Genomic DNA, 19371 nt, shown 5'->3' on the forward strand with positions numbered 1-19371 from the left:
TACACTTCCTCTTATATTTTGAATGCTAAATTGAAATACATGTTTTTAGTGCTATTTATTGAAATATTTTGCTGTTCAGATCAGGCCATTTAAACTGGCTGCAACAACATCAACAGCAGCTGCTGCCAGAGCCTCTGCACACGTCGTCTGTCAGCGGTGAGACTTGTGTGTGACTGCATGGTGAGATTGTTTCATTTTCAGGATGTAGCGAAGCACTCGTATGTTTACGTCGGATTCCGTCTTCCGAGTTAAAATCAGCTGTGTTGCAGACAAGTCTAGGTGGAAGCATAAACATCCTGGCACCGTGAATACAATAAACAAGCCTTTAGTCCGCCCTGCAGTCAAACAGTTATACAACAGCCTTTGATGAATTCAGCTTAAGACTTTATTTATTCGGCAAAAATCCAATCACAGGCATGAACAGATCAGAAATGGAAAAAAAAAAGAGGGAAATGGCTTTGTGTTTTTCTTTCTTTTAATTAAGGCTTAATGAGCAACCTCCGATTACAAACCCAGCTCAGTGTTTATCAGGATAAATAAATAACAGTTCAAAAATAAATACACTATTAAATACAGCATAAAACAGCAGACAAAAAGGAAGGAGGAGTTTGCTCATAGAGGAAGGAAGTTTTGGGAAGTCATGAGCGTAGACCAAAAACACACACACACACAAAAAAAAAGCAGTCTGAAAATATGATTGATACTGGATATTGTACAAAATTTACAAAATGCAACTCCAACCAATAAACCCAGATATTAACAAAAAATAAATCCTTTAAAAAAACTAAAAAAACAAACAACAACAAAAATCCAATTTGTTTGTGAGCTACAACAGAGTCACGCATTTAACGACAAGGTAAAAATTCAAGTAAAAGAAGGTGTACATCAGTAACACACAAGATTTGCAGTCATGGATTAAGAGCACTGGGGGTTTCAACTACAAACTACTTGCTACACAGAAGAGTCGCTTTATTTAAAGAGAAGTAGGCAGACCGGTGTTCATCTTCCACAAGCAGGCACTTTAAAAAGTTCTTTAAACATCTGGAATGAGTCAAGCAGCTCATTCTTAAAGCATTTCATTTAAATCTGTAAATAACTCACTCAAAATATGGTTGAATGTTCATAAGGACGCTTGCAAAATGGTAAAACTGCAAAACAGACTATAGCTAAGATCTCTCAGCGGTGATGTTGTTTTTTTGTTGAGTATTTTTCTTGACTCTCACTTATTTTTGACAAGTGTTGCAGAATTCCAGCTTGTTTCAATTCCGAAAAAGTCTTGACTTTCATATGCAGTGCCTTGCGATTAATACCCTTGGACTTTTTCACATTTTTGCAAATTACAAACACAAAATTACAAGTATTTGACTGGGATTTTACGTGACAGACCAACACTAAGTAGCACATTATTGCAAAATGGAAGAACAATGGAACGTTTTAAACCTTTTGAGCCCATTTTTTTTCTGATGTCTCGAAACGGCACCCTAAACAGCACAGAGCTCCTTTACATCGAAGCTAAAAGCCGACCTGTTTAGAGCTGCCTCTGATCCATGATAACTGGAACATTCATTAGTATGTTTAATGTATATTTGCTACATGATTCGGATGATAACATTTGACAAAATGTAACGTTTCATTGCCTGTTTCATAATCAGCTACTTAAGTTTCTACGGTGGAAAGCACTTTGAGCTGCCTTTGTTGCTGAAATGTGGAATACAAATGAACTTGACTTGACTCGGACCAAACCAAACGGGTCTGGGATGAAGTTAGAGCCAGGTTTAAAGCGAGATTAGGTCATAAAACAAAATGGGATGGAAACCCATTTGCAGCAGAGGTCCAACTCCCAGAGAGGAGAATCTGTCGACATGACAGCTTTTACCAGACACATTAAAATCTTGCTTTAATGGAAGTGTGGCAAGTCAAAACCACTTGTTTCCAGATAGTCATATAAAATGCTGTTTACAGTTTATCCCCAAACAATGTAGGGAACTCAGTAATCAGGTAAAAGTAGGGACTATCGGGTCCATATGGCAGCAAAAAAAACATTTCAGGCTTAGATACAAAACTTTGTGAGGTTGGAGGATAATAATAATTATCACTCGAAACACACATTTCCTTGTGAAACATGTAGGTGGCAGCGTCATGCTGTGGGAATGTTTTTTTTTTTTTTATATTTGCCTTCCACTACAAAGCACTGTGTTGGTCTGTTGCACGAAATCCCGACAAAAAGAGGCAAAATGGTTCAGAGGACACAAATAGTTTGTCTGTTTTTTGGTTGTGAATGCCCATTTATGTTTACAATCATATGACAAATATGAGACTTGGTCCAAGTGCTACATTATATGATTCTAATAAAATGTTTTTCTTGTAGTTTTTATGTAACAGTTTATTGCGAAAGAGAAATTAAAAAAAAAGAAAACTTGCTTTGTAAAAAAAAAAAAAGTACCTAATCATCCTGTTTTTTTTGTTTGTTTTTTGTATATAAACACCACCCATAAGATCATAGCTTCATTTCTGCACAGGACCAGCAGAAACATTCACAACCTGTTTTTTTTTTGGTTTTTTGTTTTTACCCTAAATCTGGACTAGCTCAAGCTCATTTCATCCTCCTGAGAGTCAATCAGTGAGAGACTCAGAGACATCGCCACCGCAATCTGAACTCTAACTGGAATCTGCTGCCCTTACAAACGTTCTCAATGTTCATTTGTAACAAACTCAGGGTGCAATTTCATAAGAGCTGAAGCAGCGATGGAAAACGGACGAAGGTGAATGAGCAACGAATCGTCTCCGTACTCAAGGCAACTATAGTACAAAAATAGCTATTTAAATATCAAAAGGTTCTACTTTACACATCTGTTGAATGTGCTCCATTTCCCTGTGGGCAAAAAAATGAGGAACTCTAGAAGGTACAGTAAATGAGTCTGATTGATTTGGCCCAAAGCTTGGCACATTTCTCTCCTGGTTCTGCCGTTTCGGTGCCGTCCCCGCAGAATGCTCCAGCTCAGCCTGGGAGTTCAAAGGGTTGCCTGTGTCCAATTTCACATCCCTTTCATTCAGAGGTTCACACAGCAAACACGCTCAAGGTGCTGGTCTGGTCCTTCAAGCCCAGGATGCTGTAAGCTATCCTCTTCAAATGGCCGGGCAGTCGCACGCCGATGTTCTTAATATCCCTGTGGAGGAGAGACAGAACGGTGTTGAGGAAGAGCTGCGCACATATTTTCACCCCGGCCTCGTTCCAACAGTTTCCACATGCATCCTTCCAGCCTCCCAAAGTCTTGGAGTAATCACTGACTCATTTAGAGTGATGAAATGCCAGCCTAGAGTTGAACACGTTCAGGTTGAGCTTTTAAATCGGTCCAGCTAGGTGGGGCGCATTCCAAGTTCGCTCTCTGCCAAAGGTTTAACTCATCTTCCACGATAAAATGAGTGTTGGTGGGGCTTTCGCTTTGCAAAAAAAAAAAAAACGCACATGCGAAACCTGCAAAAGCCCTGCATAAACACCAGCCTGGAGTCAAAGCCTTAATTACAGCTTTAATTACTTAACGAGGATTCTCCCCGTTGACCATGAATCACTTTGTCTGGGAAGCAGAGGGTGGATCGTAAATGACTGGTGGTTTCCAGAGAGTGCTACCAGATGCCCCGAGATGGAAACAAAAAAATCACACCATGCTGCACGACAAGCACTTCAAAAGGGCTCGTCTCGGCTCTGTGGTGCGGCCGTCTTCACGAGGATCAGGAGAGTTGGTTACATGTATGTTTGGAGCTTAATAAAATTGCGTGGCACGAGATCTCACAAGATTTAGCATTTTTATGTTTTTAGTTAATTTTTTCACAAAGTATTGTCCAATTGGATATTACTTTGTGAGTATGGGATGTGAGGCTCAGTGTTTCGAAGTTTGATGCTCTACCTGGAACTGCTATTTTGAAATAAGACAGGCTGCAATTCAGGAGTTACGTTTATCTGGACCTTTAACTAAATTTTTAACTAAAAATCGAGGCAAGGCAGGATGGGCTTTCTGCATATTGATTAGAAGTGTAGTGGAAAAGGGGTGAACATCTTCTGCTCTTTACGCAGCTGGGGGGTGATGGACCGGACTGCCTGCTGGTGCTTTGGGAGGATAAAGCAACAAGAGGTAGCAACTATTGCTTATTGAGAAGAGTAAGAATAATACAGGTTTTCATATTTGTCTCCATGTGGACCTACAGCCATCTGCAGAAAAACACAGACAATCAGAGCCAGTAGGATGGCGCTGTCAATCACGTCTGTGTACATGCTGCTCACACCCTTCCCCTGCACCGTGCGTACAAGCTCAAGGTTGCCATTTTGCTGCAGCTACGATAATGACGTAGAAACAACAAAACATTGCAGAAAAACTGTGACTGACGTCAACGGTAGCCATGGTAACAAACCTCTGCGAGTTACGGCAGGCTCCGCTGTGGGTTGGGAGCTGCTAGCGCAGCAGTGAGCTAGTGGTTTGCATTTTGTAAGCACGGTCACTAACCAACTGCAGGAAAGTTATCATCAGCAATAACCTAAAGTCATTTTACTGCAACATGTTTTGCATTGAGATGCTATTTTATTGAATAGCTTAGCCAATAGGCTAACTCCTTTTTGCCCACAACAGCAGTCTTTGTAACGTTCCATCAAATCATTTTTTGCAGCAAAAATTAACCCAGTTCTGGGCCAAGAAAAGCAGCTTCGTTTGAGGATGTCGTTTGCACGTCAGATTTACAGACGTACCAGAAAAACAATTTAAACATTCCGACTTATTTATGTGGAGAAAAAAAAGAGAATGTGATTAATTGTTTGATAATTTTTCATTTTTTATGTAATTAATTAATCAAATGTGACATATTAAAAGCCTAATTTACGAAAACAATTGCTATTAGGACCACCTTAGAACAAGACAAGCATGAAACTCTAAAATTATAAACGAGTCAAACTTGTCCTGGGATTTTCTACAGTGCTCCTACATTCTGTCTAACACAGTTTGGGATTTTTTTTTTAAACCTCATCCTGTCTTGTTCTCATGGTTACAAACCTAAGCATGTGCAATGGCAAAAAAAAAAGGTGGCTTCTTTTTAGCTATGTGGTTAGAAACTCTCTGGCCTTCATTATTCTTCAAAAGGAACCTTAAATTATGTGTTTTACCATAGACTCCCTCCCCTAAACCCCCCAACGGTTGCGCCTGTTTGGGTAAATTGCCTCCTGCAGGACTCCTACACATCATGGAAGGTGTAATTCCCTTAAACTGCACTGTGAAAACTTTAGGGGGCACACAAGCCCACTTCTTCCATCTCCTTTTAGGTTTTCGGAGCAGCTTCATCTATTTCAGCTTCAAGTCGATCTTTTTCCACTTGGCTGTAGTCTACACCGCTCTCCTTTAATGTTGGAGAAGTCACAAAAGGTTTCTGACCCAGACAAGCAAAACTGGTGGCTTTTAAGGGCTCCGGCAAAAGTGCTGGCCTATGTGTGTCTGGACTGATGGCAGGATGAGAATGGAGAGGGCGCAGCTGAATAAGAGCAACAGAAACCACAACTCCACCACAAAATGTGCCCACCGCTCCTTCACTCCGTTAGATTTTCCATTAGAAATTTTTCTCAAGCTGCAAACAGTTTAAAAATACTGTTTTGTAGTCAGTTAGCTTAACCACACCTAACTGATTAAGCTAATCAGATTCCTTAAAACTCCAGTATGTAACTTTTATAAAAATATGTTTTTTTTTCCATATTTATTAAAATGTCACCACGTCGTGGCAGTACGGTATGAGACAGATAATCTGTGAAAAGTTCTTCCAACTCCGGAGCTACTATTGTGATCTGCAGAAATACACCATTCAGTCAAAAACAACCAATCAGAGCCAGGAGGAGGGTCTTAGCGCTGTCAATCAACCTCCTGTACGCTGCTCAATGTGCTAATGGTGGAAAACAAAGTTTATCCACTGTTATAAATGGATATGCTAGCTAGCCTTAGCATTTGTGGCAGGTTGTGTTGTGGTGAACCAGCTTTAGCTTAGAATAGAATAGAATAGAAGTACTTTATTCAGTAAAGAGTAGTAAAGAGCAAAGGGGTAAGGAGGTGATTGACAGCACTAAAACCCTCCTCCTAGCTCTGATTGGTTGTTTCTGATGGTGTATTTCTGCCAGCGAGAGCACTGGGAGCTCTTTTGTTTTTGTAAATAATTTTTCTTGTAGTACAGTGTTGCAATGTAATGACAATTTAAACAAATATTCAAAAGTATTTTTTTTAAAGTTAGATACAGTAGTTTTAACTAATAAATACAAATATATTAAGTACCTTACTTTCTGTTTTTATGTTTGTTTTTTTAATTTATCATTTGTTTTTTGTTTTTTAATGCGCATCAAGAAAATGAACACAATCCATATTAAAGTTGACGTGTTGTCACCAACACCGGCACTCACTCATTCTTCATCTGCAGCACCTGGTCCATGGTGACGACCCCGGCACGGGTGAAGTTCTCGCTGTACTGGCTCATCTTGATGGACTCGAGCCACTCGGACACCGACCTGAAGGGGGAGCCGTCCGAGCCGCTGGTGCTGGGCAGGCGGATGGAAACCCTGGGAAAAGAGAGGGAGCAGATCTAAACGTTAATGATAATTCTTTACATGCTTTCCCACAACAAGAGACAGATGACTGAGGTCTGTAATTACTGTGCAGGAAACCAGCTGGTGATAAAACAGAAAAACCGGTCGAGGGAGTCGCGGTAAGAGGTGATTAAGGTACGAGGATGACATCTCTTTGTTCTTTCTCACTGTCTTTGGTGTTTGTGCTCTGTCTCAGTAGGCAAAACACGCTTTCATTCACAGAATCAGAAACAAAAGGGACATGTGTAGCGTGTATTAACTTTTTTACTCTGCAGCCTCACCCAATTTGGACTACTTCAGTATTACTATTTTATTTTAATATGTAGTTCCATAAATTCCCAATTTTCTTATTCATATTCATCACAAACTAAAACTCCTAATTCGTAGTTTTTTCAAGGAAGTTCGTTTCAAAGAACTTCATACACTCGAGATTGAATAATCACCAGAAAAGGCATCTATTAAAGGCAGTTTCCTTGGTATAATTATTTTTTTTTTTACCGTGGATCAAAGTCTGCGATGGTCTTTAGTGACTCTGGGCTGCGCAGGAGCTTGTCCAGCAGACTGACGATGTCTCCGAAACGCGGCCTCTTGGCGCGATCCTGAAGCCAGCACTGAAGCATCAGCTGGTAGACGGCCGACGGACAGTCCATGGGTGCTGGCAGCCTGAAAGCCTCATTGATGGCCTTCATCACCTGCAGACAATATTTATTTATTTATTTTTTGGTAAATTGTTAAATTTTTCCAATGATCTCCTGTCTAAAACAGTTGAGAAATGAAGACTAACCTCGTGGTTACTCATGTCCCAGTAAGGTCGTTCCCCAAACGCCATGACCTCCCACATGACAATGCCGAAACTCCACACATCGCTTGCCGAGGTGAACTTCCTGTAGGCTATCGCCTCCGGGGCCGTCCAGCGGATGGGGATCTTACCTCCCTGTTCAAGGAAAACCATTGAGTCAGAGAGGATAGTAAAAAAAATAAAAGATCCACGTAAATGCTTGCAAAAACCATAACTCAGTGTCTCTCTAACTTTTCACATTTATCACACTGTGACCACAATTTACAATGCTCAAACTCCTGTATTCCTTCAAGAATTGGGCTTTTAAACTCTGTTACCCAGCAGCCAAAGAGCTTGTCCTGTTTTTTGTTTTTTTTGGTCTTATAGTCTTTTTTGCACTGACATTGTTCTGAAGCTGAAATGGCTGAATGAGATTGTTTGTATTTTCTTTTGTTATGTTGGCTGTGAACTCAATTGCCTTTTATTGGGATAAAGTTGTTACAGTATATTTATTGACTTCTTTACAGCACTTTCAACAGTTTCATAAGTGCTTTATAAATAAATTTGACATTGGCAAATTTGTACTGCATTACTATGCATATAATAATGCATGTAATTACTACACGTATAGCAATTATATATAGTAGTTACTATATGTCATTATTGTAGTAATTACATGATTTGTACACTAGCAGATGTTTGTATTATGGAAACACAAAAATACTGGAATGGTGACGTTCTATAAATTGTGCAACCGATTGCCCTCAGGAGTCAACTATTTTATTATTTATAATAAATAATAACAAATTATTTATAATTTACAAGCCTCAGAGATTTATTAGAAAACATTTGTTAACAAACATCATCATGAAGAACAAAGAAGACACCAAACTGAAGTGAATTTTACTCCTCAAAACTCCTAGAAAATCAAAGCAGGTACTTACGCTGGTGGTGTACGTCCCCTCAGGATCGTCCTCAAGCACCCGGGAAAGGCCAAAGTCCGAAACTTTACATTCCAGGGCTGTGTTGACCAGGATGTTGCGGGCAGCCAGGTCACGGTGAACGTAGCTCATTTCAGAAAGGTACTTCATGCCTGCGGCGATGCCACGCAGCATTCCCACCAACTGGTGAGACGAGAACTCCCCGTCATGGTCCTGATGCAAAAATAAGTTAGAGAATTATTATTATTATTTTTTTTAATATATATAACTACTGTAAATACTCTCAGAAAACGTGAGAAAAAAAATCACAATATGTCAAAAAAAAAACAACCATGGAAAACATATTGGTCTTACTCTCAGGTATCTATCCAGCGCTCCGTTCTCCATGAATTCGGTCACGATCATCGCATGTTTAACTGCACAGGAGCAGAACAAACTGTAAGCCCAAACTGACCTATAACAGATGTGCAGAAAAAAAAAAGTGGAGAAAAAGCCTCACATTTGGTCACCACTCCCTCCAGACGGATGATGTTCTGGTGGGAAAACTGTCCCATGATGGAGGCTTCGCTCAGAAAATCCTGCCTCTGCTTCTCTGTGTAGCCGGGCTTCAGCGTCTTTATCGCCACCGCCACCTCTTTCTTCCCAGGCGCTTTCAGGGTGCCTCTGTAAACTTCACCGAACTCGCCTGTAGGTGGACATTTTTTTTGTTTTAAATCATAATTTGGACAGTTGATTTAGAAAAGATATTTGAAATTAACGTGTGTGTATATATTGGTGCGATGGGTTCTCTTAAGTTTCTAGCCACAGGGCTTGGCAGAGCAACAAAAAGAAATAAGGAAGTCTCTGCGGCTGTTTTGCCTGAGGCGCTCCCACCAAGGTGTGTTCTGGCTCGGTGTTGAGAGAGAGGGAGAAAAAGAAAGAAAGAAAGAGAGAAGCAACATTGTGTAAATAGTTGACGACCTGTTGTGTGGGAGCATGGGAATCAGCTGTCACATGAGAAGGAACAGGGACATTTGGTCGTGGGAGCTGGGGTGGAGGGGGGATCAAATGGACTGTTGGTTCAAAGGCTAAAGGTGGTCGCACTTGAACGAACGTATCCTCAACGGGAACGTTGAAACAAGCCCCAGGAAGGTGTTGTGATGTTCTTTCAAAACTGTGTGTCTGCAGCCATTTCTGTTGCGCAATGTTCATGTCATCTTGGGCCAAAACATAAAGATGTCACCGCCAAGAGTTAACCGCAGAACAAAAAGATCTCTCAGCTTGTCGGGTGAGAAAAAAGAAGAAGAAAAAAAAAAGTCAGATAGATCCTAATCTCAGCAAAGTAAAAACCGCCCATTAGCCTGTTAGGCTGTTTATACTGGTGTGCAGTATAAACAGGGAATATTTTGGGGGACGCGGAGGGGGTGTGCAAATGGACAGACCTTTCAAGATTTTAAATCTAAGCCCCACAGCAGATTAACTCAACAGGGTTGTCACTCACCAGCTCCGATGACTTTTTGTTTGCTTATGTGGCTCGGGTGGATTTCGGTGGCAAACTTGAGGACGGCTACGTTGGGGTCCTCGTACGTATGTGGATCCACATACGTCTTTAGTGGTTTTAATTGCTCTGCAAGCCACAGGGAGATGGTTGCATGTTAACAAATGAGGAAAGACAAATATAATTAAATGCAAAAAAAAGAGAGTTCAAGAATATAATTTTTTTTTTACCAGGACTTGAAAAGTAGGTGTCCTCTGGTCCTTGCCTGGTATGTGTGTTTCTGTTTCTGAATAAAAAAAAAACAGCAACACACAGTTTTTAAATCAAACCTTTGAACTTTTACACATTTTGTCATGATACAACCATATATCAAAGAGATTTTATTGTGATATGTTATTTGCTTGGCCTACATAGATACTCTAAGTATAAAGTTAAAGGAAAGTGATGCTGTGAGGTTTGTTTGATCATATTATTGCATGAGGTTCAAGGAACACAGGCAAGATACAAATTTGCAGAGAAATTTAAAGCTGTGTGTAAGCGATGCATGAGACATCCGGAATTAGGTACTTATGTCAGATGATAAATTAAAAATGTTGCCCTGCATACATATTTCTAGGCTTATCAGAAAATTGAGAGTGCACATCATCCTAAACGCAAGATTCAAAGGACAAAACATGGCGGCAGCAACATGATGTTGTGGGAATGCCTATTTTCAGAGGGAATAAGGAAGCTGCACTAGGCAGTACTGCAAACCTATCAGTTGGGAAATTATCTTGAGGATGTTACAGAGAATCACAACAGAAGGGTTTAAATCAAAGCATATTCTTGTGTTAGAATGGCCCAGTCAAAGTACCGACCTAATTTATTCAACCGAGAATCTGTGGGAAGACTAAGGTTGCATTCACACCAGCCTTCTTTAATCCACTTTAATCCAACTTTAGTTTGTTTCTCTAGAATGTCCAGTTTATTTGGGGGAGGTGTGAATGCGTAATCAAACTCTGGTCCGCCTAAAAACCCAGGTCTCGGTTCGGCTCAAGTGAACTCTGGTGCGATTTGTATATGTGAATGCAAGTGGACCGGAGACAGCTCCAAAACCAAGAAGCGAATTATAGTACTGAGCATTCTGGGTCAAAGTCAAAGATATTAAAAAAAAGCAATCTTACAGCCACTAAAGTTTTACGGCACTTCATATTTGTTTACATTTTGTGAAGAAGGCCAGGTTTTTCTATTAGCGCTTGGTTGGTTCATTTGACACAGTGCTGATTGAAACTGAACTGCATAAGCTGAAAATGTATCAAATGCTGGTCTAATTTTGAACTTTCAGGTCTGAACACACCACTAAAACTGATGTTGACAGATGTTCTTCATTCAGTCAGACTGAGTTTGAGTCATTTTGCAAATAGGAATGGCCAAACGTTTCAGTTTCTACATGTATAAACCTGGTAGAGACGAACCCCAAAAGAACTGGAGGTGTACATGCTGTAAAAGCTGATTCCATAAAGCACTGACTCGTGTGGGGTGAAAACCATTAGAACCAAACTTCTAATGGTTTCAATGGAAGCCGTACAATAGGTCATTACTTTGTACAGGGGTTCTAAAATGACAAAACATAGAAAAGCTTAACAGTTATGAACACTTTTGTAATACACATCTTTTACTGCGGCGCTGCAGGTAGGCCTTTTACTCATCAGTAGGAGATGATGATCAGAATAGAAAAGAGAGAGAGAAGGGGACGAGAGGCAGTAAATAAAACAAATACTGAACCCAGGACAGCTGCTAGGAGGGCTATGGCTTTTATAGCCATAGCAGCACCCACCCGATCCATGCAGCACCCAACTTCAGCAACCTTTTAAAGAAATTTTCCAGATTTGTTTTCTTTTTTTCAGACCTCTGGTGCAATGCATTCATTCAGACAGAAGCGTTTCTTTGACAAAGCCTTGGCGATGGGCTGTATTTGCTGAGCCAATTCAAAGGCTGAAAGCCAGCAGGCGGGAAAGAGGTGGTTGCAATCTGCTACAGTACAGGCCTGGGTCACCCTCACAAAGCGCCCACGGCCTCGCACAAAAAAGAAGCGAGCGCCTCTTATCGACAACAATGTGCCACTCATGTCTAATTTCCTTTCAAAGGCTCCAACACTTGGTAGATTGCAACCATTGCGCAATGACAAGACACATTCAGCAGAAATTCCTCCCCGGTGAGTGCTGGCACACACATCCAGATAAAGAGAAAAGACGGTTTGCTAAGGGAAGAGTGAAAGAAAGAGGTGAGGAGAGAGTGAATGCAAAGGCCATTTGGAGGCCCCACAAAGGAAAAGCAGAAGAATGAGAGAGGAAGGCAGCGAAGGATGTCGTGTTGTGACAGATTATCAGGACAGAATAAGAAGGAGGGAAAGCGACAGAGTGGGCCGCTTACTCACCGTCTGAGCAGGAAAAGGATGACGACCAGAATGACCAGCGTGATTACTCCTGCAACCACCCCAGCAAGGATAACTGCAGTCTTGTTAAGGTGACCTGCAAGAAAAATAAACCAGTGAGACGATTCCCAAACAAAGCCAGCAAGTTTTTCCTAGAGCGGTTTCTCCCTGCACCTTCAGACAGCGTCTCAAATTGTTCCTCCAAGCTGGAAACTCCTTGGTTGCCGTCATCACCCAGGGCCTGGACCTTGACCAGGTAAGCTGTGCCTGGGGAGAGATCGCTGATCTGCACAGAGTTTTTCTCCAGCTTCAGCACCACATACGTAGTTACGTCGATCTTATTGTCCTAGGAAAAAGAGAAAAGTCCACCAATAACCCCAGCGTTAAAGCAGCACCTACTAAAAAGCCTCTCTTTATTTTTTTAAGTAGTCATCAGAAACTCATTCAAATTGCATGTCCATTAAAATTAAACGCAAAATGCATTTCCAAATAGCTTTAATCATGCCATGTGGACTAAATGTAAACATGAAGTTATGCTCTAAAATCTTTGTGTGCTGTCAGGGTGTATTAAAAAGTATCCACACCTTTTTGCGGTATGCGAGTTCATAGCGGATTGGCTGGGATTGGACCCGTGGACGAGGGAAAACGTCCCAGGAGAGCGACAAACTGGTGGAGTCCCGCTCGACCAGACGCATTGACGTAATTTTGGGTGGGTCTGAGGACGATACATGGAGGAGGAAACAATTTAATTTTAGGATTCTAAAACGATAAAATGGACAATTCACTCCCCACCCCAGGCCTCATTCGGACTGCAGAGCCGTCACTACCTCGCAGATAGCATCAGCCATTACTGCAGCACAGATAGCATCACAGCTCTGCTTCATGTCACCAGCACTCACCTGTGTAGTGAAGGGATGTATTCAGCGCGGCAGAGGACTGCGGCTTGAAACTGCGTGGCATTGCCTGACTAGGAAACATGGACACCCCGCTGTGCACCTCCACGGTGAAGGTGTAGTTCAAGTAAGGATCCAGTTCACTCACTGACACCTTCGTGTCAAGCAAGCCCGTGTTCGCTGGGTCGTAGCGAATTTTCTCTCCACAGGGCAGGTGTGACGAGCCCTCCCAACGATGGCACTCAACGCTGTAGGTAATGTCGCTTCGACCTCCGGTGTGTTCAGGGGGCTGCCAGGAAAGCAGGAGTTTTCCTGGGGTAAGAGAGTTGGGAGTGGCCACCAGACCTCGAGGGGCAGAAGGGAGGCCTAACAGGGACAGAGCAGAAAAACATAGACTATATAGTAGGTACAAGACCAAAGACACTTTCTGAATAATGCTTGTTTCTCAACAGTTATGAACGTAAATGCTATTTCAAATGAACTCATTTACTGATCTCATAATCATGAAAATGGTCAGAGTACATTTTATTCTGTATAAATCCAATTACACAAGAAAATTTAGTGTCAAAAGGAAATCACTTTTAGTAGAAATGTGTCTTTTCTCTCTTGTTGCTTCTAACAGCTGTCATAGTTCAATCAATTATGGTGAAAATGGCTAATAGATCCAACATCCTCCTTCTGTATCAACATCTACAGTAAAGAGTGCTGTCAGTAATGCAAACCAGAATCGCTAAGCTGTTGTTTGTTATTGGAGTGTATGGCGTGCGCTTGAATTGACTACATAATTGTGCAAATTGGAATTGCGCAAATAAATTAGCATAAATTGAAATTTTTCAATTTCGTGAAAAATTCATGTTTTTGGATAAAATGTTTTTGCACTTGGATGAGGTTGTTTTTCAGCTACATCGAAATGAATGTATTTTTGCTAAATTGCAATGGAAACACTTTTTTTGCATCACACAAGTCACGTGATCAACAATCAGAAAAAGACGAAGAAGACAACAGGAAGTGGTAGGAGCATGACGGCGCGGCATGTTCTTTTAAGTACTTATTGCGTTTCTTTTTTAATCGTCATTAGTGGACTACCACCAAAGTTTTGCACACATTTGTAATGGACACGTTGCTAGTATCTGGCTGGCATAAACTTCTGTAGATTGCAATCAGCAGAAGTTTTCTCAGTGCTTCTCTACTTTTTAGTATAACTAGTAATTTATAGAAGTTAGCATTCATTTCTGCACAAATCTCACCTGAGCACGGTCCAGTCAGGGGGTCTGTAAGAGCCCGGTAGAAGCCATCCATGCACACACAGAATAAAGACCTGGGGTTTTGGCTCTGGGTGTTGGCAGGACAGGGTTCACACTTGTCCCTGGATGCCTCAGCTTTGAAGAAGCCTGGCTGACACTCTGCAAGGAGAAAAAGACATTCACAGCAAATGATCAGCCAAAGAAGACAATAGGGACTTCTGGCAGCATCCTAAATGGCACAGAGCAAAGCAAGTTTCTCCAGATTGTTCAAGCCTCTTTGAAATGTTTTGAACTTTTGACCCCTGAGAGCAACACGTAGAGGTCGGGGGGACACTTAATTGTGTCATGGCTAAATACCACATTTAGGCAGGTGTTAGAGAGATGTAGGGGGGGGGGGAAACAAGGCAGGAGGAGTCTGCACAGTGTTCAGATCACTCAATAAAACTCTGGTCATTACAAATAAAATGATGCTCATTGGATCCAAACCCTGAAACACAATCACACAGCTCCTACCATGCTGCCACTCGTACTCTCAACTTTTTCACACACTTTCTTCTCTTCCGCTGCTTCTGTCTTACTGTCTCAAGAAACACAACCAGTATTCTGACATTCCGAAACCCTAAGTCAGTTTTCATAACTACAGAAGAAAAGGTGCGAGAGCAACCAGCAAAGCAACCAAACAGTGCTATTTGGCACCCAACAGTCTATTATATTTCTTTCTCTCAGAGATCCACATGGATACTTTGAAATGGCATCGCCTAGATAAGGTGACATCTAATTTCACACTTTGAATTCTAAATAAAGAAATGCAGGTAGGATGCCCAGCTGTGCAAGGAAATGTCGAAATATGAACTTAACACAGTGTGAAATTTGGTTTGAGAGCGCACCGTCAAGAAGGGTGAAATTGAGACGGCTGCCCTTTAACTCTGCGAGAGCATTCCTGGGGCTGCTGCTCACACCGTAGGATGATCATAAGCACACGCACACACACGCCTGTGTATGCAATGCTCACATGAACCCACAGTCGTGTGCATGCACACAATACACAGACATGTATGCAAAGCACACTACTGGACACAATGTGGCATCAGGAGAGGGATTAGGTCCACAGCCTGTCACCTGTTCATGTCCCTCTGCTCATTCGGTTCAGCTACACACATAATGCATACACACACATTTCAATGCCACTGCAGTTAAATGAACATGCATCAGAGGAAACAGACGTTGGAATTTGAGAAAACTGTGGTAAAAGAGAGATTAGGCGCTGTAGGAACAGATCGTGTTAGCCAAATGAAATGAGGACTTCACAGTGAGCGGCCGGACATACAGCATTGACACTGACTGGGAAAAGCATTGAGACAGTCAGTGATAAGCAAACAAGGTCAGATTCCTGAAGAGGCTAATTGAAAAAAGCAGCGCCAAGACTAAGACAATATCAGACTCGCGTTGTGATACCGTCTAGCTTGCCCTTCGGCTCGTCTTGCTCGGGGGAAGCTCATTTGGAAGCCACAAGTGACCACATGGAAGACGGAAAGCACATGGCTGCAGCTCCATTTGAGTCATATCAAGGGGATTTAGCTGATTGACCATGAGCCTCGCTTCAACTTTGCTCGGCTTTTTATAAACTTGCGGCTCACCGAGCTGACGCAGAGCATATGTGAGGAGGTGTGTTATCTAAAGAGCCTGACAACAATTGTGGCAAGAAAAATTACTCTGCACAAAGAAGGGTATGGATCTTTGGCCAATAGGCCTGCACCGAGTTTAGTCCTCCGTCTCTCTACAGCATCTCAGTTCTATCTTGGGCAGCTGTTTCACTTATAAATACGACTACTCATTAACGCAGACAGGACAGAAGACGGGCAAGGCAGGAGAGAGGCGGGAAGTAGTGACAGAAGGGCTAAGAAAGGAAGAGGGGGATACTGTATCCTGCTGAGGACTGAAGAAAGAAAGGAGACATGCCGGGATGAACTCTTGGTCTGAGGAGGGGGAACAGCTGTTGCCCAAAACCCTGATTCATTTCCCTACCTCTCCTTCTATGTAATCCCCAAATTCTTTGCTCTCCTGCTTTCTCTCCTCCCAGCTAACCCATTAACATTGCTATTCACCACTGACCAGCAGGCAAGGAGAATGCCATGCCATTCAAAAGCTGAAAGGAAAAACATACACACACAGGCGTTGCAGATGGGAATAGCTGAAATGCCACATGGCATCTGAATAGAGGAGGACTCGCCTCTATTTGGTGTTACAGTGCAAGCTGCAATGCATAGTGGTCAGGCCTGTGGAGATGATGGCCTTACACTGTGTGTCGCCCTCTATAATCAAGATGCATTCCAGTGCACACCACCCAATGGGAGGCCTAGAACTGCATAGCTTAAGCTCCAGCCAACCTTTTGGTGGTAAAGGTGAATGGGTTTGTGTACCTCAAATATTCCAAATATGAGTCACAGCGACAGTACAGCTGGGGTATTTAACGAGAGGATTCCTCGACAAAAAAGAAAAGTCTGAGGAAAGCGAGCTTCCTTGTTCCACGGAGAAGGTCGAGGGGTTGCTTTGGAATTGTTGCTGGACACAACAGGAAACAGGAAGTGTGCGGCTGACGCTGCCTTCCTTCCTAAAGCAGCCAATCAAAGCATGGAGGCACGAGGTAGCACGAGCAACAGAGTAACCAGAACTGAGGCTAAGAGTCGAGAAACAGAATAATAACCAAAAAGGAAACTGAAATGTGTTGACACAACATGAACGCAGGCACAAATCCCATAAAAGGGTTTACTGAGATGATGGCGCTCATAAACAAAAGTACCTGGCCTTCTTTGCAGTTGAGAAATTTAACAAAGTAAGAGTGGCCCTTTTTTCCCCTCCCACTTGCTACAAACAAGGAACTGTTTGTCATGTTAGGGGCCCTGTGTGCCTTGAGTGGCCCGTGTTTGTTTATAGAGAATGAGTGCAAGGGCCTGTTACGTTCAGGGAGCCGGAGTGGCTCTAGAGCCTCTGAGGGCTCACTGGTGTGTCGGCAGAACTTAAGACGGATGAGATGCCGACAGTGATGAATGCCCGGTCGTATAGATGGATGAATGGGTAACATGGTGGCTTGACAACAGAAATCGGCCCAGGGACAAGACGAATAAGTAGAATGGGGAGGGAGAGCGGTGGGGGCTGACAATTGAATACGGCACTGAGCTTTTTAGAAGGCAGAAAGGTCGTGTCTGCCTGAGGGTGAGTTAAACTGTGCGTGGCTTTACACAGAGTCATTGGCCAAGTAAAACAAACACATGCTTGCACTGACGAGAAGGAAAGGGAGAAAGGTTAGACTTAGAGGAATGGCCAGCGAGCGAAGGAGATCTTGTAAAAATAAAGCCAAGCGAGAAATAAACAGTGTCAGATCTGTATCAGGGCAGATCTCTGGTCATTTCTGGGGGCAAAAGAGCCTGGCTTTGTCCTTGCCCTCATTTATTTCACTACCTCTCTTTTCATCTCCAAACTGCACAAACCCTGCGTGAAATGGAGATATGTCATGTCTGTGTGTTTATATGCAGGGTGACAACAAGTAATTAGCAATCCAGGGGTACCTGGATTGAGGGAACAGAGGGGGCCTCTGATGGGGGAGGAGGCCTGGGTAACATGAGCCAGAGGTCACAGAGGTAGAGAAGGGGAGGTGGGGGCAGACAAGGAGCCATAAAGGTGTAGGGGCTGATGTGTGGGCATGTGGCTCAGGAGGGGGTTTGGGGGCATTAGTGAAAAAGATTAGCTGACCAATGGAGCAGCTGTGAAGGTATTACATCTGTTTTACAATTGCACCCAAGCTTTCATCTAGGGTTGTTAACAAACACAATAAATTCCCTGATCCCCTTTCACCTCTCACTCTCTAAGTTTCCTCGCACTCAGTAACAGGAAGAGAGGTACACAGAGTGAAGACCGGAGGCAAGGAGATTTAAAATCGTTGCTGGAAGGATCTGATGAAGCCAGCCCGGGTTGACTCAGAGCTTCCGGAGACCAGAGCTGTGCTGGTTTGCATCGTTTTCCAGACTACCAGGTGGAAAAGGCAACACCATTTCACCACACCTCCCCGAGCCAACAGGCTGAATGCTGACAGCCATCGACTTCCTGACGAGGGGAAGTGACCAGAACAGGACCAAATGCACCAATAAACAAAACGACTTATCAGGCAGGACAACAAAATGAAAAGCAGCTGAGTGAGACCGCAGCGTTGAGCGACAATGAAAAACCCTGAGCCCACGGGTCGGGGAGTCACTGAGGGATTAGGTGACCTCCGGTTTCCGCTGAGGCCTCGTCCTGTTAGCAGTGAACGGTGGGTGGGTGTATTTGCTGGGCTGCGCTGGGGGGCATGACTGACTGATTGCTGGGAAGGAAAGTGCTGACCTCACACACCGGCAGTACAACACAAAGCGCTTCACATTGCTCTGCACTCCCCCCTCTCACCCCACCAAAACACTCACACACATACATAAACACAGCCTTCAGGCTCAGGAATGTCACCAAGAGGAAATATGTCCCGACTTCCACGGCACAGCCAACACACACATGCACGCGTGAAGGCTAAAAATGGTTAATGCTTAACTTTTAAAGTAAGGCCCAGTGGAGACTGAAACTTCAACTAAGGAGTAGATGACCTAAAAACTACATAAACTAGAACAATAAAAGGTAAAGCATTATGTGCACTAAGCACTCAGTAACTACTATTTAATTTACTGCACATTTATTCTACATTTTTGCTGATTATAACATTTTTTTAAAATTTAAAAAATGTTCCAAAATAAAATTACTTACATTATTTAAGCCATACGACTAATTATTCCATTTAATTTTGAAGAGCAATCAGATTATGTTCTTTACATTTTTATGCCAATACCTTGAAATAGTTGTACTTTTATTTAAGGTAATAATAGTGTAAAGATTTTACTCCAGTCTGTGAATTTTGACGCACTGTGTTGTACATTATAGTGGTATTCCAGCAGCGTAAGGCCTGAGAGGCTACCACACGCTTTTTGCCTCAAACTGCTACA

General features: G+C 42.5%; 1 protein-coding gene across 1 annotated transcript in view; it reads right to left on the bottom strand.

Annotated features, from left to right (window-relative positions):
- Window positions 1-362: 362 nt before the first annotated feature.
- Window positions 363-19371, bottom strand: part of epha2b (eph receptor A2 b) — a 30119-nt gene continuing 11110 nt past the window's right edge. Inside the window, exons 4-17 of the mRNA XM_032570406.1 lie at window positions 14354-14509; window positions 13113-13472; window positions 12798-12928; window positions 12388-12559; window positions 12217-12310; window positions 10031-10086; window positions 9804-9929; window positions 8823-9008; window positions 8678-8739; window positions 8327-8536; window positions 7389-7538; window positions 7103-7296; window positions 6422-6577; window positions 363-3167 (exon numbers count right to left, since the gene is read on the bottom strand). Of these exons, the coding sequence (XP_032426297.1) occupies window positions 3059-3167; window positions 6422-6577; window positions 7103-7296; window positions 7389-7538; window positions 8327-8536; window positions 8678-8739; window positions 8823-9008; window positions 9804-9929; window positions 10031-10086; window positions 12217-12310; window positions 12388-12559; window positions 12798-12928; window positions 13113-13472; window positions 14354-14509 (2162 nt within the window). The 3' untranslated portion in view covers window positions 363-3058. The remainder of the gene's footprint in view (window positions 3168-6421; window positions 6578-7102; window positions 7297-7388; window positions 7539-8326; window positions 8537-8677; window positions 8740-8822; window positions 9009-9803; window positions 9930-10030; window positions 10087-12216; window positions 12311-12387; window positions 12560-12797; window positions 12929-13112; window positions 13473-14353; window positions 14510-19371) is intronic.

Source organism: Xiphophorus hellerii, chromosome 1 (assembly GCF_003331165.1).
Source record: "Xiphophorus hellerii strain 12219 chromosome 1, Xiphophorus_hellerii-4.1, whole genome shotgun sequence".
NCBI lineage: Eukaryota > Metazoa > Chordata > Actinopteri > Cyprinodontiformes > Poeciliidae > Xiphophorus > Xiphophorus hellerii.